Genomic DNA, 21,606 nt, shown 5'->3' with positions numbered 1-21,606 from the left:
CACCGCGCGGGGGGCGGGGCCCGCCTCGCCCCGCCTGTCACAAAGGAGGCACCGCCGGCGGGATAACGAGCGCGGCTGCGACGAGCTTCGCGGGGAGAGGGGGCGCGCGCGCATGCGCATCCCCCCCACACGCGTGCGCGCGCCCCTCCGGCGGGAGCGGGGGGGTGTGTCACGGCGGCTCTCGGGGGCGCGCCGCCGCGGGAGCGAGCGAAGGGCTCGCCTACCCCGGCCTACAAAGGGGGCCGCTCTCCGCCGGGCTGCCGGCGTCGGCCCCGGTTCTCGTCTTTCCATCGCCGCCGGGGTTCTGCTCTCGCACCGCGGGAACGGGTTCTAAAAATAAACACGTTTAGGTCGCCGTTACCGGCGGTGTTTTGTTTCGGCGAAAGGTTGGAAGGTTGCTTTTGTTGTACACATTTGAAAACGGGCCCATGTGATTCAGTCTCAAGTACTTCCAGGAAACAAAGGCCCGAATTTTCACTTGGAACCTTGAGAATTTCCTTTTAATCTGGATTTTGCTGAAAGGCTTATCGTTTCTGCGGGGTTTCCCTGTGCCTTTTCCAGCACACACCGGTGACTAGGGCAGCTCACGCCTTCCGGGCAGCAGGGGCCCAGCACCGAGGCCAAACAGGGCAGGTTCCTTCGGTCAGAAAATTTCCAAAGATGATGAAACCGCTGGACTTGCTCTGCCTGTGCTGGAAAGCCAGGAGAGCAGGTGAAGACAGCGGCCAGCAGCTGCGGCTGCAGATTGCCTTTTCCAGAAACAGCACTCTCCCCGTTTTCCCAGCCTCTTGCCAGCTGTGATAGCAGAACACTTAGCTGCTGCTTCTGCCCCAGCTCTGCATCTCCCCTGTGCTGCTTCAGCGGCAGGAGCTTCCCTTTGTGGCTGAGAAGTTCCTGAGCTGGCCAAGGCTGGTTATCTTCAGTTTGCTGTGGTTGTAACCAAGGAACGACCAGCCTGAGTACTCATGTGAGTATTCCCGAAAGGGAACAAGGAGCTCAGAGGATTATTCGCAGGCAGGAGATGTTTCCCTAGAAATCAAATGCCTTTGCTACATGAAGCATACTCCTGGGGCTTTAGACAGCGGCCACATCCCCAGCAATGGTTGCTTCTCCTTCCACAGCCCATGACGTTGGGTTTCCAACAGCTGCTGTGGGAGCACAGCCCTCTTGGCAAGGTGTCCCAGCGGAGAGGCCATGTTCACGCTGCTCATCCACCCGTGGCTCGACCCACAGCTCAAGGTTCTACCAGAGCCTCAACATGGGCTCATCTTTACAGAAATGGTCAATGTTTCCTACCTGGACCATAAATGATCTTGATTATTTCTTGCATCTATTGTAAACGGAAGGCTGGGACTGTCCATGCCAGCCCTTCCTCTTTTTGCCTGGCGAATCAGAATTAAATAGTCCATTAAAGAGTAAATTAGCTCACAATGGTAAAGAGGGCAGTATCAGGGAAAGATCTTTCTTGTCCTCTAGGTCTGCAAAATATTTAATTTTGGCCAAAAGTTTCTTGCATGTCACTTACTTCAAAAGCTTTAGTCAACTCCTTAGCCAGCTCTTGTTTAATTACAATTAAATTTTTATTCCTAGAAGGCTGGCCTGAGTTTTAGCCTCTGCTGACGACTCAGTTTCCAAAAGCCGTTCTGAATTCATGTCATAAACTGTCTTTTACACCAGCTCTATTCCACTCAGCTCCAGTACATAGATTTGCTCATCTCCCTTTCCAAGTGTAACTTTATTAATAAAGCACTTATTCTACTGCAAGATCATAGACTGTTCTGGAGTAATCTGATTCTGATCCTAGCTGACGTTGCCTGTAATCTAACTCCAGGAACAAAAGGGAACGAGTGTGAAGGGCATGCTTAAATTCTGAGATGAAAATACTTATCAGTCTTCTACAAAAGGTGGATCACTTTAAAAAAGGAATTTGAAGAACACATTGAAAATACATAATGGTTACACTAAAAAAAACCAAACAAGCAGGGGAAGGGGGGAAAGGTCAGGAGAACACAGGACAGGAATATACCTGTTGTTAAAATGTATGCATGTGAGATCTAGCCCACATTGTTAATATTAATGCACACATTCAAGATGTTTGTGTTATTTCAGCAGGATTTTTTCGTTGCTGTGATCTGATCCTAACGTGTTCTGGCAATTAAACCTAAAATTAAAATGGCAGTCACTGATACAAATACTTGTTTTTAAAAAGTCTAATCAAGTTTACATTTTAAATTGGAAACTACAAGCTCTCTTCGACATTTTTCCATAAGTCTTCTGCCTTCATTGTTCTCTACAATAACTTGACCGTAGTTTCCTGGAGTATAAAGACAATAATTATTTGATATTAAATTTCAACTTTCATGATGTATTAGTAAGACTGTGAAGTTGATCTGCGTCTTTGGGAGCCTCTCTGCTAAATGGAAGATGGTTCAAACACAGAAAACAGCTAGAGATGGCCTAAAGGATACACTAACGTGACATAATTATATGTACTTCAAGCATGCCTTATGGAGCTTTTTCAAGCAATATTAATATACTGTTGTAATACACTGTTAGCTTTAATGCACTAGCGAGTATACAGTATTCACAATTTGGGGAAAAAATGTACTTTGGGGGTAAAGATGGGCCCAGATCTGACCCATTCCCTAAAGTAAAAGAGTATAAACTACTAGTAAGGGATCAGGAAGAGAGAAAAATCGAAGTGGTAGTAAGGAAAATATGAGGTTGTATATATTCTTATCTATGTATACAGATTAGAGGATTAATCAGTTAAGTAAGAAGGCAGTAGTTACACTAATCACAAAGAGTATTGATCAGAGTGCTCGTCTGGCCATTACCATTAAGTAGTTTAAACAGACCATGAGAGAGGAAATTCTTAATACATATTTGAAAAGGACAGAGCAATAGCTATGCAAATATGAACAGTCTACAGATAGTGAATAGCACAGGAAAGGAACAAAGATAACATTGCAGCAGCAATCTATTTTTTCTTTTTTGCATTTTGAAAAATAATACAGAACACTGCAGTGTAGTAAGTTTTTATTCCTGCAATCCTGGGCTTTTATCTATCCCTTGAAATGATCCTGAAAATATTATTACCCACAAATAGGAAGACCGTGTAAACACTGTTAAGGTTTGATTTTCATTTGTCACTGAAGAGAAACAAGGTGCTTGATATTATTTTGTGATGTAGTTTTTACCACACATCTTGGATAAGGGGGAAAAGTATCACCTAATATAGTGAGATGCATGTTCATGAAAGATGGCCAAACACATGAGGCCTTCAGGCAACAGGAATTAAGAACGTTATAGATAGTTGAGAGTTCCTGTCAACGGAGGGTATGTTTATAATGGAGACAGATTTCTTAATCCAATTTTCTGACCTCCACAAGCAAATCTTCCCGTGATTACACCTGTGACAGATTTCCCTTTCTCTCCCTAGTAAGGTCTAAATACCTTATAAATTATATTTGCAGACATTACAGCTGTTCACTGCACGTCTGTGAAAATAGACGTGGATTGAAATAGACGTAGAAAAGGATTAATCACTGAGCAAATAGTACAGTAATAAATGGCAGTAAATAGCTGCAGTACTTTACGTGAAGTCCATTTCAGACCATCTGTTTTGGATCTTTTCAAGAGGAAATCTTGATGAGAAAATACCCACAGAAATGGATGAGGTGATTCTGCTTTAGAAAACACTTCTAGCAACAATTTTATTGGTGCTGCACAATATAGAGTCAATCTGTTCACTCAAAGGCTTACTTATCAAGTACTTAAGTTTCCATTTTTTCGCCTGTCCTCATGCAACATTGTGTAATTTAGCGAAAGACTTTTGTCCACGAGATGGATTGCATAATCAAATAAATATATCATTCCTTCAGTGCAGCTTCTTCTAAATTCTCGGTGGGAATACAGCCTTCTATCCAGTTCAAAAGTTGCCTAATTTTCTCAAATTTAAATTAACTGTCAGTTGAACACCAGTATTTTCCAGACCAACAAGAAAAGAAAAAAATCATTTTCCAAAATATGTTTGGTGAGAGTCTGACAAAAGGGACTGCAAACTAGTCAACGTTAGAAAACTTTTATATGCAACTGATTTGCTGGCTGACATGATACCACCTGCCAACAGTTTTGTCTGTCTACTTAGGTCTAGGCCACTAACCTCTCTGATGTGTCAATATCTTTTTTTTCTATTAGAGCAACAGATTTAAATGCTGAATTTTCCTGCATCTAATCCATGCAGAAAAAAAAAAAAAAAGGTTGCAAACCAGGGAGGAGCCAAGCAGCCTCTGACAGGCACTGGAAGGGAGGGAAAGCTGCAGCGCGGTGCAGGTGTGGGGGTACGGATGGATGGGAAGGAGGAGCGGTGGTGGGATCTGCCAAGACAACACTTGCCATAACTGTGTTTATTTTGCAGAGGATGCAATGTTTCAAGCAGAACCTTCCCCTAGCACCCACCTGCAACATCTGACCTGTAACCCCTACCTCAGCTTGTCCAGGTAGGGACAATCCTGAGGAGGAGCAGATACTCCTGAACGCTAACAACACTGCTGCTGGTTGAACGTGCCCCTATGTTCACCCATAGTTAACTGATACTAACTTCCCTTAAGTATCACCTTGCGGGAAGAGCCTGAGGTAACCTGCTAGTGCAGTCCTATACCCACAGTGGGTTTTATTTACGTCAATTGTCACGGTGGGAGTTTAAGTAGTGTCCCAGCCACGAACAGCCCAGTCTGTGCAGCTGCGGTTACGAGAGTACGGGTGAGGGCAAACTGTCCCGCACCAGAGCTGAGGGACAGCGCTCATTTCGGAGGCCGCTGTCAAAACTCACTCAGGCCGGTAGAGGGCAGAAACGACACCTTTCCGGCATTGTCCTTCTGAAGGCAATCTTTACTTATGGGCGGCAATGGGAATTGACAGCCCCGCAGCTTTCCGGCTTCCCCGGGAGCGGACGGGGAGCCCGACGGTGAACGTGTCTAGGAAAGAACTACTAGGCCTGCAGTCACGTATCGCCCCCCCCGCCCCCACACAGCCTGCCTCGATCCTCGGCAACGCGCTGCGGCTCTCGCTCCTCGCCGGCCCGGCGGCTGTCCTGGTCCTGGTCCTGGTCCTGCGGGCGCGGGGCCCTGTGGCCTGGCCTCCTCGCCCCGAGCGAGGCGGGGGGGGTGGGGTGGGTAGCGGTGGTTACCGGCGGGGCCAACGGCGGTTTAACGGCGGCAGCGACTGGCTGAGGTGGCGGGGAGGGGGCAGAGCGCGGGCGCGCATGCGCCGCAGGCAGAGCGCGTGGGGTGGGGGGGCGTTGCGGCAGCCCTCTCGGGTGGGGCGGGGCGGGAGAAGGGGGCGGGGCCTCAGGTGGTGCGTTGCGCGGCGAGGCGGGCGGAAGCGGAGGGAGCGGCGCCTGTCAGACGGCGGCGGGCCGGGAGCGGAGGTAGAGGAGGGCTGCCGGGGGCGGGTGGAGCTGCCCCGTCCTCCTGAGGCGCCGGGAGCGGGGTGTGGAAGAGCTGTGGCTGGGGAGGGGGAGAGGAAAGGTCTCCAGCTGAGTGAGGGTGGAGGAGGCCCGGCGGCCCGTGTGGGGAGACGGGGCGGCCCCGCCGGCCGGGGGTGGTGGAGGGAGCCGGGCGGTGTGTGAGGAGAGGAGCCGGGTAGCCGCGGCCTGGCAAGCCCAGGTTTTCGCTTCGGCTGAGCGCCCCGTGTTGTTCTTCCCCTTAGGCTTTGCCCCCTGCTTCGGGACAGGTTCATCTTCCTTCTGGCTTCGGCCATGCTTCTGCCCCTCCCCGCCGGCGTTTGTGCGGCCGTCAGCCTTCCCTTCTCCTCCTCTGCCCTTCCGCAGCGGGTCGTGCCGCTGGGCTGGCCGAGCCCTCGGTGCTCAGGTCGGGCTCGTTCCCGCTGTGGGAGCTCCGGCTGTCGGTAGCGGCGTTAGCGGTGTTACTGCAGGCCCCGCTCACAGGAGCTGGGGTACGGTGTGTGTACGCTGTGTTCTGCTGCTCTGGACGTTCCCTTGGGCTGGGTAACCGTAGTCCCGGGGCGTGATGCAATGTCCTTGGGTGGTGAGGAAGCAGCAAAGGAAACAAGGGTTTTCTGGTCTCCCTCCTCGTTTGCAGTGGCCTTCCTGTCATGAACTGTGACTGCAGTGACTCTGCAAGATTGATGTCTTTTTTGTACTGTAGGGACCTAACTTTCAAAGAGGCAAAGCATGCTTACAATGATGCGATGGAACTTAGAAGGAAGAAAAAAAATGTTTAATCCATATTCAAGCAAAGGCAGGATCCTTAATAATGTCAGGTGAAGTGATCTTCTGGCACAGACAAGTCTGCACAAAATGCTGGGCAAAGCATTAGTTTTAATTTTAGGAGATTGTAAAATATGGATCTTCCTGACAGCAAAAGTTGTGGAGTAATGCTTCCTTTTGCAATGTAATAAAATTGGGTTTATATGTAACATCTTATTATATTTTAGCTACATTTTAAGTGTTCCATTAAATTTATTTCTGTAAATACCTATAACATACTATTATCCCTACCTTATTTCTGTAGCTCCATTAGTCAATCATTATTAATAAACTTTCTTGTCAGTTTTCTAATCTAACATGGTAGCATCCTCTAAACTTTCTTTTGTTTATCTTGTCATCTAAAATACTGACAGGTAGAATGGAGTGTGATTTTTGTGTTTGTGTGCCAAAAACCAAAGCAGCAAGAGTTTTTGTTCTGTCCTAAGACACGATGTCCAGTTTAGATCAGGTTAACAACTGGGGGGTTCTGTTGTTGTTTTGGTTTTCTTTGTTGTTTTGCCCCCTCAGTGGGTGAATTGCGGGGTTAGTTTTTCACCATGAAAAGTGAGCTTTGTAGGAATTGTGACTTTTTTTTTTTTTAAACAGAACCTTCAGAATATGAACATGCTGAACATAATACCCAAGCACGCGTGTTCTAATTGTAACGTAGTGTTTATTTTGGAGCAAATGTCGGGAATTGCTGTTTCAGTCTCATGAGAATATCAAAGAAAGGAGACGCTATAAAGATGAGAACATATTGTCGCGTCTTGTTCTAGTGTCACAAGTGGAGTGATTGCAGTTTTAGATCAAATGTGGAAATTTATTGCTACCTTTGTTCCCGTTTTGACTGCTGGAGATTCCTATGTGTATAAAGCCTAAATTATTCTGCCCTCTTTCTGTTATTTTATGTGCTACAATATATAATTGTTTAATAATTCAGTTCAGGTACTTGAGAACTCCAGAGGATTAAGCAATTATGCTGGAATTCCTTTGGTGTAGCAAATAGGTCTTTTTCCTATAGCTTTTACAGTTGGAAGTAAAGCTACTTCCTTTTTTTTTTTTTTTTTAAAGCTTTTGTAGTCTTTGCTTTTAGGCCCTTCTTTTGACTTTTAGCTTCCTGAAGGAGGCATTGGTATTAGCTGATCAAATATTGTGGTTTAGCTTGGGGATTGGACATCATTTAACATCTAAAAGTAAAATATTTCCACTTGAGTTTGTGATCGCTTGTACCTTTTCCAAGGAGAGTGAAGGGCACTAGTTCTTGCTTCTTGCCCAAACTGTAAGTAGGATAAATGCATGCTGTCAACTTAAATTGTCAGCTGCGTAGCCAACATATCTGAAGACTAGCAAGTGTCAAAAAAGCCATTAAATTGTTTCCAGTAGCTTTCAAAAATCTGTGGAGCTCATTCATTCAAATGCGTGTGTTTTGTCCTGGTATGAGTTTAATGCTAAAATATACTTTATATGGTATATGTTATTTGACAAGCTCTTTGAGCTGTGATTGGAAACTTGTACCATTAGGTGGCCTGGGTTTCCTCGGCTAAGCGTTACTAAAATTTTCTTTTATGATTATCAACTTTACAAAAAAATAAATAAAATAGCATTTGCCTATATAATTTAAAAGATTAATTTTTAATTGCTCAGAACTAAATGGGTACTTTTCCTGTGTAAAACGGGGCCTAGACAAGAAGACTTAAAACTTATTCCACTGAAATCGATCTCTTCAGTAATAACGAAGAATTAAGAGGCTACCATGATAAAAATAATCCAGTTAAATTTCTGAGCACCTTCTACTTAATTCTAACAATAAAATATTTTGCAGTGTACACCACTGTGGTGCTATGGTTAACTACTGTCTGTCATACCTCTTTACTATGCTAAGATAAACTGACAAATCAATCTAGAAATAATAAAAGATGTAGAAGAAAAGAACTTACTTGTCTATAACGCTTCCCCCATGTTATTTTTCTAAAATCTTCAGCTGGATTAGCCTGCTGGGAGGGGGTGTGGATCTGAGGCCGGGGCTGTATTGTAGTTTTACCACTGAAACATACTTTTGGTGGACACCTTGCACATGTCAATACTCAGTTTGAATTCTGCAGGTTTCTCACAATAAAACCAGACAAGTGAAACTATTCCTCTCTCCCCAGAGGTACAAGCGCTGTTTTGTTACTGTTCTATGGGAATAGTGTTTGTGTGGATGCTGCGCTCTGTGAATGTGTCTGACCAGTTCTGCAGTGGCAATCTCTCCGCCATTGCAGCCGTCACTTTGTCAGTTGACTCCCCCCCCCACACTTTTAGTTCTCTTTAATGACACCTCCCTTTTATTTCTCTTTAAAATGTTCAGTGAAAATTCCTCTCTGGTCAGTAGCCTACATTCATGATCTTGCAGGTATGTCTCTCTGTAAAACTAGCTAAAATTAGCTATATCATTGTCTTAGAAAAACATTTTGGGGTCTCAGGGACTTTGGAAGAGTGGTGCAAACACAGCTGTGAAATTTCACGAGGGAGTATGGGTACTAATTAGGACTTTGCTAGGGAGTACTTGACATAGCCTAGTGTTCAACTGCAGTGAAACAATTGTGGCAGTCTTATTGGGAAACGAGAAGCTATGAAGTTACCTCATAAAATCCCCTAGGTTGGAAGGGACCTTTAAGATCGTCAAGTCTAACCATCAATCTAACACTGCCAAAACCACCACTAAACCATGTCCCTCAGCACCACGTCTACCACATGCTCTGTCATAACTGTGGCTTTTACGAGCAAGGGTCCTACTGTGACTTGAATGGCAGCAATATAGTATAAAGAAAAAAAAAAAAAGGTGTCCCAGATGGAATGAAGCTGAGTGTGGTTGTTGTTGTGGGTTTTTTTGGTTTTTTTTTTTTTTTAGGATCTGATGTAGAGATGCAGAAATATTTTGAGGCCCAGATGGACCCATTGGGAGGAGGGGAACTTCAGCAAGTATAATATACTGTCCCCATTGATATCTGCTTGCTTTAATTTTCTTCACAACCCTTGCCAAGTCATTTCCCCTCTCAAAATCTTGAATCTTGGCTGACTGCCCACAGGCGAGGAACAAAGAATTTCTGTTTTTAAATAGTTGGTTTATTTTAAAAGCATTTACTGACAGTAGTAAGCAAAATAAAACTGGGGGGGTGGGGTGGGGGAGGAGGTGCTAAAAAAAGGCCAGGATACTTTAAGGTACCAAAAAGTATTTAAGCAGACTCCTTAGACATAATGCAAAGTAAAACCAAATGTTGGCAGAAACTGGAAAATAAGAACAATGCAAATAGGACTACATGCATTGAAAATAGAAACAGGTTACCAGTATTTCTAAAATACTGAAATACAAAAGGTAATCTGGTGTTTGGGCACTCAGGTGATTTTTATACCAGAGCCACTGTGAACTTGATGTGTGGGTTTTCAAATCTAAAGCGCTGTTTTTGCTTTCAACTCAAAGTCCTGCTACAAAACAGATTGCTTGTGTGCTGTTGTTAGAAGCCTGTAGGAGGTAAAACTGTTTCTGGTTTAGGATATGTTTGAGGTAGTCCCAGCAGCTTTTCTGCAGGAACAGTATCTGTCTGCTTGGTGAGCTGTGACTTTTGTTGGCCCAGATATTCTTTGGCTCCATTGAGAGACGGGGACTGGCAGGAGCACACAAGGAGATTTTCTTCTTTCTTTGTTGCAGCGCTGTAGAAGAATAGGTATTATTGGTAGTTACTTACCCATTTTTACTATTCCCTTGAACCTCATGTCTTCCTGTGATTTCACTGGGAATGTCCGTTAAAGGTATTCCTCTAAAGACAGGTAGCAATAAGGCAAAGGGATTTTTTTTTTTTTCCCTTCTCCCTGTGTTCCTTGGTAATTGCAAGTCTTAGGGCATGCATAGGCAGGGAGTGAAGGAAGATGTGCTATGGGAGGAGGTATGAAGATAGATATCTTGGAAGAGACACCAAGCACTAGGCTGATTCCTTTGGCAGCGCATTCCAAAAGTGCTACAGAACTGCTAAAAGCTGCAGTCCAGCAGCCGTCATACTGATAGGGCAGCCTTTTTTTTTTTTTTTCCCCCAGAAATATTCCATCTTACCTATTCTTAAGATGGCAGTGTGTTGTATGTTGCTGGTCTTTTCACTTGAGCCCAGCAGGTATTAATATAAATTCTGTCTTCTATTGACTGATCTATGATGCAGTCTTCAAAGACCCCCAAACTTTATCAGCACACAGGTATAGCATTTTGATGGGCTCTGTTGTGTCAGGCATTGCTGAGGTTTTGTAAATAGGGTGTGCTTCTCTTTTCCCTGTCTGCTGGTGATGTTTTTCTGTTGACCAAATTTTACAGCAACAATAATAGGAATATTTAACAAGCTGAGAGTTGATCTCGTCAAAAGACAGCTCAAACGTGGCTGATAATTGTTTGCTTCCGAATAGAATATTCTGTTCTTTCATGGTGCTATGCAGCTGTCTGAGTGAACCTGATTAATGAACCTGGGAACCAAAGGACAGTGTTGGTCTGCAAAAGTCACCAGTACAGATGTGCCAGTACAGCAAAATGGTTTTATTGGCCTTTTTCCAAGAACTCACGTGCTCTGAAAAATATGAGAAATGTGATTCTTCCTTGAGCACCAGTTTTAAATGTGAATGGTGTGGGTAAGATGGTTTGTTAAAGGGAGTTTTGTGTGATGTGTAGGAAGGGAGAACTGAAGTTTCTGTGTATTGCCAAGAATTGTGGTCCCGTGTAACAGGATTTACTTAATTTCTTTGGGCACCTGTTTGTCAGCTGCACCTCAGGCAGATTATTCTCCTACTGTCAAACCGGTAGCCATCTAAGACTGCAAATTACCAGAATGCAAACGTAATTTTTGGTGTTCCAAAAAGTCTCAGCACGTAGCTCATGGGCATCTGTGTGCTTATTTCACGGCCCTGTCTTCAGACAAGAGAAGGCTCCGGGGAGACCTTATAACTGCCTTCCAGTACCAGAAGGGGGCCTACAGGAGAGATGGGGAGGGACTCTTGATCAGGGAATGTAGTGATAGGACAAGGGGTAATGGTTTTAAATTGAAAGAGGAAAGATTTAGATTAGATACTAGAAAGAAATTCCTTGCTGTGAGGGTGGTGAGACACTGGCCCAGGTTGCCCAGAGAAACTGTGGATGCTTCATCCTTGGAGGTGTTCAAGACCAGGCTGGATGGGGCTTTGAGCAACCTGGTCTGGTGGGAGGTATCTCTGCCCATGGCAGGGGGGTGGAACTCGATGATCTTTAAGGTCCCTTCCAACTCTAACCATTCTATGAAATACATTCTATGCTTTTTCTGTGTGTGTGCATGTCAGTCATTCTTTAGACTTACAATTTTCATTGCTGCACAGCGACTGTGCCGATAGGTGTCCGAATAACATAGAGCTAACCTGACTGCTCTTAGCACGGTCAGTGCAATGTCTGTCAGCCGAGTGACCATGATGCTCAAAGTTTTCTGTTGGAAAATCAGAAAACCAAAAGGTTTTGGAGGTCACAGAGGTAAACGGGCCGGGGGGAGCATACTCTAAATAGATGCAAAAAAGAAAACTAATAGGGCAAAGCTGATAGAACTATGGAAATATTTCCAGGTATTCTGTAATGCCCTGTGATTTCTGTCGTCTTGAAACGTTCGTTGGCTATTGCAGTGGGGTATCATCATACCTGTTTAGAGCAGAGCTTCTTGTTTACTAATGCAGTAGCCTCACTGTACTGAGAGACATTTGCTGCCATGAATTTAATAAGAATTTCTTGTATAGACATAACTTTAATATGTTAATTTTAAATCCTTAATAATTTCATAAACTTGTTACTCTCCCACTGAGATAGTAATAACTTCTAATTTTATACCGTACAATTATTTTATAGTAATTATTAAGTCAGTTTTTATTTGTACTCTCCTAATTTCTTTCTGCTGTCTGTTCTGTTACAAGACTTTTTTTCCCCTTCCTCTCTGTGTAGTTGGATGCAGTCTCCTATGACTATATCTGGCCTTTTTTTTTTAAATCTCAGTCTTGAACACAAGAAGTTATTTATCATACAGTTAATAATAGTTGGTCACAAAGCCAGACTTGCTTTTGAATTCACTGTGTCCCGTTGTTGTTGATCGTAATTTGGCAGTGAGGAACAAATAAGCGTTATGGTAGTAAGTAATAGATTGAGTAAAATTCCCTTTTATCAAGGCTACTTTCTTAATATATTTGTTCATTAGAGACCTATATAGGTCTCTACGATATCACTGAGGAACTGCTGCCTCAGTATCTGGCATTCTGTCTCTCAAAATATATAAACAGAGATGACTTTATTGGACTGTATGTTAACAATACTATTTTCAGTGCATTTTTCTTGGCTTTATCCTTAAAGTCCTTTTGATCTTTGAATGGAATGGTATTCTCAGGCTACAGCTTTCTGTATTTTTCATCTCTTGTTGACTCTGTTTTGTTAGTTTTTTGCTAAAGCTGCTTACTAATAACTACCAAAAATATCTGTGGGCCTGCTGCTTTCTTTTTTATCTCATACATAATCATCTGTCCTGTACATTTTTCAAAACTAGAAAGAACATACCACTTTTGCAATGCAGTTTTAAATTTGCCCTGTTGATGCCAATAACCACTTCTACTGGTTTGGGAAGGCTGGGATTTCTCGGACAGACTAGAAAAATGATAACGAATATGTTCTGGTCTTTCATGAGCTGACTCATGACTCATGAGCCGAACTCACAGCACTATAAGGTGTGCTGTAACGTTTTAAGGATTTGGGTATGCCTTGTTTTCAGGAGACCCTGAGATTGTTTCAGGGGATGTATGGGACATTTCTTTGCCTTACAGACTATTGCATTTTTTGCATTGTACATAAATATAATCTCTGGGGTTTGCTGGAAATAAGTAAAGCAGAATCTGAGGAAGACTCTGTAACAAAATTCAAGTGTGATGTTTAAGTATGGACTGGTTTCCATGGAGAAGGGTCAGTATTCAAACTGAAGTCCAATGCTACTGTTTAGTTAAGTAGCATCAGAGATACTGGAATTTTGCTGTATAACACAACATATAATGGATTTTCTGTTGCCTTTTTTTTTTTTTTGACCCTTGTTACTTTCATTTTGTGCACTCAATAATATAATTTATATATGTCTGATGCTGGAACACAGCTCAGAGGATAGAAACATGATTTTATTTTGGAGAGGATGAGTGCCTTACACCTGGCAATGAAAGCAATGAACTATGTCAGTGTTCGTTGTGGTACCACTGGACAGTGTTAAATCCATAGTGGCATGCTGTGGCAATACGTTTCTTACACAACCGGTGGTAGCAACAGTGAAGACAACCAAACTCTTTCTATGCCTGTAAAAGGCAAACCTAGTCTCAGATTCTCTGTTCAGGAATTGCTTGTTGTTCCAAGTTCTAATGTTGCCCCTGGCTTGGGCTTGTCATTTTCAGAATAAAATAAATGAATGTGTGTTATGTGTCACTAGAAGTGCGTGCTTCAGGAAGAAAGAGGAGACTAAATCTCGAGAACTTTGAGATTACACTGGAATTCGCTAAGGCTGAATGGCCTCTTAAAATGCATAGGAAAAGTGACAAGTACAAATAGTTCCCTTCGTTTAGGTACACCTTACTCCCAGTGCCTTTGCCCAGTGACAGTATTTGGATGTTATGCCGTTTGCCCAGCAGGTTAAGTCCTTGATTTCCATTAGTTTCAGTAGTCAGCATGTGTACTGTGCATCAAATATACATGGCAGAGACCCAGTCTGCAATCCCTACTGCTCCTTGGCAGGAGTTCATTCAATCTGTTCCTCTTGGCTAGGACTCTTATCCTGGCTTGTGGTCTTATTTACAGTGTGGTGGCAGAGTTATTTCCACTCCAACGCTCTGCAGTGATATTGTCTAAATGCTTTAGGATGAGATATGGCCAGAGATCTGTGGAGAGCTGAACTTAATTTAAATTCTGCAAGAGCTATCTGTTATTTTCAGACAATTATTTTTTTTTTTTTTTAGTAATATAAAATGAGACTTTTTGGAGTGGGGGTTGAAACTTGTGGTCTCTGCTTGAGAGATTCTGTTTGGTCTTCTGAGCCATCATGTGAATACCCTACTACTGGACCTCATATGTAAATGTTTTCCATCATATTCGATACTATTCAGGGATTATGTAGATGCATAATGATGTAGGTGCAGTTCATGCTTTAAAACCTTGAGTGCAGAGCCATGGATTTGGAAAAGAGCTAGGGAAAAGAAGTTCTGGCGAGCTCATGTTTAGGGAGGATCTGTTTCAGGAAATCTTTACCACACAATTCCAAATATTCATGCTGATACTGTAGAATACAAGTCTTTATTGTTTTCCCTCTCCTTTTATGTACTTAAGACAAATTTGTGTCTTAAAAATAGTTTTTTGGGGGATAAGCACATTCTTTGAACAAAGTACATTCCGTTGAATTTACAGTGGGATTTCAAGTTATTGCGTGTTGGCTAGCTCTCCATGTGCATGGTTATACCCCACAGTGAAGGCGAAGGAAGATATTCCTCGTTCAGCGACTTGTTGCCACTTACATTAGTACACCCAACAGTAAAAGTAAGATTTTATTTACTGGCACTTACTATAGGGCATTTAAACAATAATCTGTTACTTTACAGCAACTTTGTTGTCCAGGTCCTAATATTGCCCCTGCTTTAGGATGATCGTTTTTGGAATAATTTAGATATCCGTGTTGATTTTAGAGCACTTTGAAAATTTGCTACTTGAATCAGTCCCCTTGGCCTGCCTATTGAGAGGATTATTTCAAGAGGGAGGGTGAAGGATGAGCAACAAGCGCATCTTGGATCCCTGCTGGTGGTGACGCTTGTGTTGGTAGCAGATCCTGGTGTGTCGGCATGAGGCCAGTTGAAGTGGTCAGCAGAGGCGATGAAAAATACCATGGAGGTGGAGTTAGGATTAGATGAGTGCTTAGCAGGCTAAGAAGTTCAATCTCGATATTTTAATAAAAACAGAGACCTACGTACCACTATAGAAAGTCCGGTGGGGAACTCTAGTAAATGTGTAACTTCAGTCTGAAAACTGCTCATGTCAGGTAATATGTGGGGAAGAATGGGGAATCACAGGGAAAACATAACCATTATGTAAAATGAGTAGCTTTATCTAGACTATGTTAAATAATAGAAGCTCCTCTCAAAAAAAGTATCGAATAATTGGAGATGTTTCAGAGGTGGCTGGCAAATGAGAAATACGAGGTAGACACATGTAAAGAGACTGAAAAGATTGGATTTATTTGAAGGGGGGGAAATGAATAAGAGGATAATACATATGTAAATATATGTATCTATACATATATGATGAATCTGGAACATCTGCTGTCACTGTCTTCTAACACAGGAAGAGGGACATATTTCGGTGAGATTCTTACCAAGATTTTTATTGTTTATTCTCCCTCCACCTCCCAATACAGAGCTCCCTGAAGATGTCTGGCTTACATTGCTTCAAACTGTCTGGACATTTGCTGTTTAACTGCTGAAGCTTTTCTACTGCTTGTTTTTCTTCCCAAGCCTTAATCTATTGAGGGATCAGAATCATCTGCTATGGTAAGACTTTAAAAAGTGGTAGTAAAATGGTAAAAGTGGGTGCAATGTGCCGGTTCATTTTGGTTTTCTTTCTTTCTTTGCAAGACACCAAAAAAAAATAATCTTAATGCTGTACAAAACCAGAAAAGGATGATGCCCAACTTCGAACCAACCAACCAAGAAACTTTGTTCTGCATTTTATCTGTTTATACTTGCTTATACTTCTCAGTGAGGAATAAGAATGAAGTGAATAATTTCACAAGATCTTTTCCATGTGTGTAGATATATGTGTATGTCTCATCAAAATGTTGTGTGTAAGTGTTTTACAAGTCTGTTCTAGATCTTGCATTTTGTTCGAGATGCATTTGGGTTTAATGTCAGTTGAAATTACGGTATTTAAAATGCTTAAGGTGATTTGTAGAAGCATAGAAGTTTTGATTTTTGAAGAATAAAAGTAAAGGTAAAAGTAAGAAGAGGAAACCTTGGAAACAACAGATGAGAGAAAAATGACTGCTCCTCTAAGCAGATACAAATCCACAACTGTTTGCTAGATTATACAATAATACTGTATTTGGAAACTGATATTTGTCCTTGATCTCAACAACTGTAGCATTTTTGAATAACTAAGTGATATTTTACAAATTTCAGGAATCAAGACCAACTAAAACATGAGATGTATTCAAGATGATCCAGCCAGAAGATTTTTTTACTTCATAGAAATCTTATTTTTGTTTAATATGTAATATAATTTGACGAAGCCAAGCTCAATTACTTCTCTTGAAATTAAGACGCACCTGTGGCCTTCAGCAGAAATGTTTCTAACATTTTCAAGAAAAAATATGTCCCAGAAACTGAGTATGTTTTTACTAGTTTTCGGAATCATTTGGGGTTTGATGTTGCTACGTTACACTTTTCAGTATCCAAGACGCCAAAGCAGCGCTGAGTTGCGTGGACAGATACTAGATCTAAGTAAAAGATATGTCAAAGCACTGGCAGAAGAAAATAAAAATTTAATGAACGGTGGCGGTGGAGCCTCTATGGCAGGATACGGTAAGAGGAAAAAGCCATACTAGTTACTCAAATATTTTTTTTTTTTCCCCTCCTGAAAACTAAAGTTACACTTTTTTCTTTTTTAAAGTAATATATATACTGCTTTTTAATAGAAGAAACTCTTTATTAACTGATTTGATTTTAGTTTATTCACTGAATTTGAAGATTAAGATGTGGTGCAAAAACAAGATTGATACATGAGATTTCCCCCCCCCCCAGGATTTTTTTAGGTATTGCCAGATATATGACTGCTGTTACTTAAAGGATTAACAGTAACATTGTGCTTTTTCTGAATCTTAAGCTGTTGAGGAATAAGCCCCTGCTTGATACAGGAACGAAATTTTAGATTCAGTCAGTTCAACGTTCCAGACTCTTCTTGTGCCTCATTGCTAACTTTCTGCTTTTATTTCTTTAATTTTCTTCTCTTTAAGTAGTAAAACAGCAGCAGAAAGCAACATACCAGTTGAGTTTTCAATCTTGAGACTGCAAGGAAATTATGAATTTAACAGAATCTCCCCTTGCTTTAGAAGTAGCCGTTAGAGATAAAGTCCCTCATCTCTAGAGCTTTGATACTTGCTGCATCTTATCTCTCTGTCTGGTTTACCTGTTGACTTGATGAGTGCGTGGCCAGAATTCACTAGTAAATATAATACTAGAGCCTGTGCCTGTCTTCTAAATGCAGAAAAGATAGTTTTGAGACTATAGTGTTGAGATCTTTTTAGCAAAACTATAAAAATTTCTTAATAATTTTAACCATTTTGTCCCTCATAGCTTCTCTTGAGGGAAGGCTGCAATGAGCTGTAGTTAATCCCGTAAGGATTAGGTTTGAAGAAACTACCCATGTTCTGTCATAAAGGAGAAAATGTGTCTGTGAAAATAAGCGTAGTACAAGGATTAAAAAGAAATATTAATATATATATATGTAAAGATGTATATTAATGTATTTTAATCCCCTTCTTAAGGAGTCCTTAAAAGCATGGGCTCTTACCAGTTGTGCTCTTTATAGGCACCTGGTAAGAGCACAAAGAGAAAAATGCGTCTGAACTTTTTGCTGCTGCTCAGGAACAAGGAGGCAGGTCTGTAATGACAAGATGAGGAGGACAGTATCAAAATTCTTAGCCTTTAATTCTTTCATTCATTAAGTTAACATTTTTACCACAGTAAGAGCCTACTTTTTCTTTTCTTCTCCCTTCCCCCCCCTTTTTTTTTTGTCTTCAAGGATTTCCTGCCTTTACTGTGTAATTACTTTTCTGTGTAATTTGTTTTAAAAAAAACTGTGTATACTGCAGCTTTCTACTGCTGTGTAAGTCTCACAGTGTATTTCCAAACGAGATTTGCCTTCTAAAGTTTTGTCTGAAGTTTAATAAAAAAATTAAGTCAACTCTTGATCTATGTGCTGATCATCAGACTTACAACTTGAGGAGACAATTCCTTCCCTCAGACTGTTGAGCACAGAGTGGTACTACAGAGTATGTGACCCACAGCATGTCATTGACAGCAGACCCTGCTCTGGCTCAAATTGTAAAGCAATTTTTTAATTTTTTTTTTTTTAAAACAAGATGACATTGCTAAACAAGAACTAGTTACTTTTAGAGGGAGGGACTGACATGATTTATTTATTTTTTTTTTTTTTTAAATTAAAACACTAGTAGTAAATTATCTGGGTTACTCCTCTTTTTCCACTTTCATACCTGTGATTTTCCTCACCAATTTTTCTGGTCACTTAAGAACTGATTAGCGGGTTGGGGGAAGAGACAGTCTGGAGTGTCTGCGTGTACTGGGGATGGTTCTTAACACCTTGTGAGACCTAGTAAGTTTGTTCGTTTTTTCCAAATCTGAGAGAAGATAGTGATATGAACATTGACAACGGCGTAATTTGCTTTTGTTGAGTGGTCTGTTACTGTTTTTGTGTTCCAGAAGCTGGGAATTTTTTTACTGTCCTCTTCCTTGTTTTTCAGTCAATATAGACCTAAATATATGGATTTATTTTTCCTATTTTATAGCTTATGTAAGAAGTGATAAGATACTTTCTCATAGCATTTTTCTGTGGAATAGGTCTGTTACTTAGAGGAAAGCTATTAAGAACTAATGTTGGAAAGTATTTAAATATATTCTGTTGCTGGCAAAGGCTAAAAGATGTCATAGCTGGGTATTCTAGTGCTGTTGTCTGGATGAAATTTGAAATATTGCCTTCGAATAGTCACTATTCTAATGCTTAAAATAGCTTGGAGCTTGAATATTTAATTATTTAATATTTAATTGGCTTCATTCACAGTTCACTATTACAGTGGTCTCTTCCTTGCCTAAAATAACAAAGAAATGGTATTAAAGAAAAATCAAGCAGCTATTTAATTCTATACTTGTACACCAACCTGCACTCTTTCCCCAAAAGTACAGGAGGAAGGATAGCAATTCTTAAAATGTATGTTGAAATAGCAGTTCTTTGCCACACATAGTAAATAATAGGATCTAACTTGTTTTTTCCATTATCTTTAGCTGATCTTAAGAGAACAATTGCTGTTCTTCTGGATGACATCTTACAACGCCTCGTGAAATTGGAAAACAAAGTTGATTACATTGTTGTGAACGGCTCAGCGACAAATACCACTAATGGAACTAGCAATCAGGTGCCAGTAACTTCAAATAAACGTGTAAAACCAGCAGGCAACATTAGATAGCAAACAGGGCTGCTTTGTATTGCTACAAATATGATAGGTAATATTTAAGATAAGCTTTTTATCTCTGGCTAGGGCAAAGCAGTAGTTGACTCTAAAAGAAGCGTAAACTATTGTTATACAATGTGCTGGATCTACGTAGGCCTAAGTTATGTGCATAGGTTCTCAAAGCATTATTTCATTGCCTTCGAGCAGTGCTTCTGAAGTGATCTTTGTTGTCTTTAAAGATATTTTGGTATCCCAGTTTGATGTAGTATGCCATTGGATAATAACAATAAATGGAAAGCAATGGGGAACTTACTGGTAGGTTTCTAAATATATTTATTTAAGTATAAATATAACATATCTTTTGGATAGGTGAGCAGTATTGTAGCTTATTCATTTTTTGTGATCCGCGTTAAGCTGAGGTAACTGAGGAAAACAAGTTGTTCAACAGATGTTAGAAAATGTGTATACTTAACAATATTTTGTTACGCATTTACTAAAAAACTATTAAATTAAGGCTAGCATTGGCGGTGATGTTTTAAAATTGTGACCCAAAGAATGTCTTCATTTGCACTATCTGTCATAATAGCTAGAGAGAATTTACTGTATATTTAAGCAAATTAATTATAATAGGAAAACGTCCTAGGTAGTAACACTGTCCAGGTATATCTTTACGCTGGAGTTAGGGCAGTTAGATTATCGAAAGCAAATCATAATCTGTGATATCTTAGATGATTATTTCTTACAAAGATATTTAAGTGTATGTATTTTGTAACTGCAGATAAGATTATTTAAGTGATGGAAATAAGTTTTGGATATGTGAATACTGTTTATTTTTATTCATTGCTGTTTCTTTTTAACTTTTTAGTACCTTGCAATTTGTGATGAGTATAGCACACCATCTCCCTGAATTGCTTTTTTGATCAGGATGAAAAGCAATGAAGGGAAAAAAGGCATCTCTGCATTTAATGGAGATGCATGTTCTAAGGGTGTCTTATGGAGTATTTGAGAGCTAAGGTAATGTTTGCCTTATGTCTAAGTTAGCCTTACAGCAAAGCAAATTGCAGTGTGGATGCACTGTATTTCAAAACGTTACTGAAGTCATATTAAAGAGAACGTGCCACTGAGCCTGTTTTTTAAAATGTACTGAATGTTGGGGGGAGGGAGGGTATATTCAGGGACTTTTGCCAAAAGTGTGCTGTGGGTGGGGGTGATCTAATCCTTTATTAAGGAAAAAAACTCACCAGTAAAACCGGAGGTGCTGGATGATACACCATCCAAAGTTACGTGTTCTTTCTTTTCTTCAATTTCCCTGCTGATATTCTGGACTGTTAGAAAAATACACTTACAACTTTTGTTAGTATCCAGATGATTATTTTTTTCTGTCACATTGTGTGTAAACATATACTCACTTCAATGCAGAAAGAGAAAAATAAATTTTTAATTGTACTTGTAAAGGCTCCTGTTCTCTCTCTCTTTTTTTTTTTTTTTTTTTTTAAGTCTTGTCATTCTTGCTATTTGTGCTCTAGGTGTTTCTGTGTTGGAAAATATGTATGTCTCTGAAGTTTAGTAGTAGTCTATCTGGTATTCTTCCTGCTCGGTCCCAGGGTTCTTTTGCTCTTGACATTCTAATGCCCTGAAACTTTCTTCAGGTTAGAGGTGAGGGGAAAAGAAATGAAGAGAAAATAAACTGACTGGTTTAGATCTTTAATGGTGAAGACTTCCCTCTTTGATCTAAGAGTGAAGAAGGCAGGTGCCTAACTTCTTTTGAATCTGCAAGTCTCTATTAATAGACAGTGGGAAGACAGGCTTTTATATCCATCTATCTATGCTTTTTATTCCCTGAGTACTTGACTGATACCGACCAAAACCTTGGTGCATGGTGTCCCTTTGTGCTATAAACTGTAACATAAGTAGGTCTTGTGTGTGTGTGCAAAGTGACTTTTTTTTTAATTTTCTCGTAAGGGTACATGAAGTCTAAAGTTATTCAGGATCATCTAAAAAGCGTAACAAAAGTTGCAGGGTGAATATTTGTCACTTGTGTGCACACCCAGCTTGTTTTAT

The 21,606-nt window shown here is 40.8% G+C and overlaps 1 protein-coding gene across 1 annotated transcript; it reads left to right on the top strand.

Moving 5' to 3' along the window:
- The first annotated feature begins 5,365 nt into the window (after positions 1-5,365).
- Positions 5,366-20,984, top strand: CCDC126 (coiled-coil domain containing 126). The gene is made up of 4 exons (XM_074150842.1): positions 5,366-5,431; positions 15,721-15,853; positions 16,481-16,882; positions 19,379-20,984. The coding sequence occupies exons 3-4, from the start codon at positions 16,645-16,647 to the stop codon at positions 19,558-19,560; spliced, it is 420 nt and encodes a 139-aa protein (XP_074006943.1). The 5' UTR covers positions 5,366-5,431; positions 15,721-15,853; positions 16,481-16,644; the 3' UTR covers positions 19,561-20,984.
- Positions 20,985-21,606: the final 622 nt, after the last annotated feature.

This window comes from Numenius arquata, chromosome 7 (genome assembly GCF_964106895.1).
Source record: "Numenius arquata chromosome 7, bNumArq3.hap1.1, whole genome shotgun sequence".
NCBI classification, from domain to species: Eukaryota; Metazoa; Chordata; class Aves; order Charadriiformes; family Scolopacidae; genus Numenius; species Numenius arquata.
This window is presented reverse-complemented; position numbering and strand designations above follow the sequence as displayed.

Bases quoted from the DNA above. Each gene is read 5' to 3' on its own strand.
- CCDC126 (XM_074150842.1), top strand. From the start codon at position 16,645: ATGTTTCTAACATTTTCAAGAAAAAATATGTCCCAGAAACTGAGTATG. The intron at 16,883-19,378 runs GTAAGAGGAAAA...CATTATCTTTAG, and splicing joins AGCCTCTATGGCAGGATACG to CTGATCTTAAGAGAACAATT.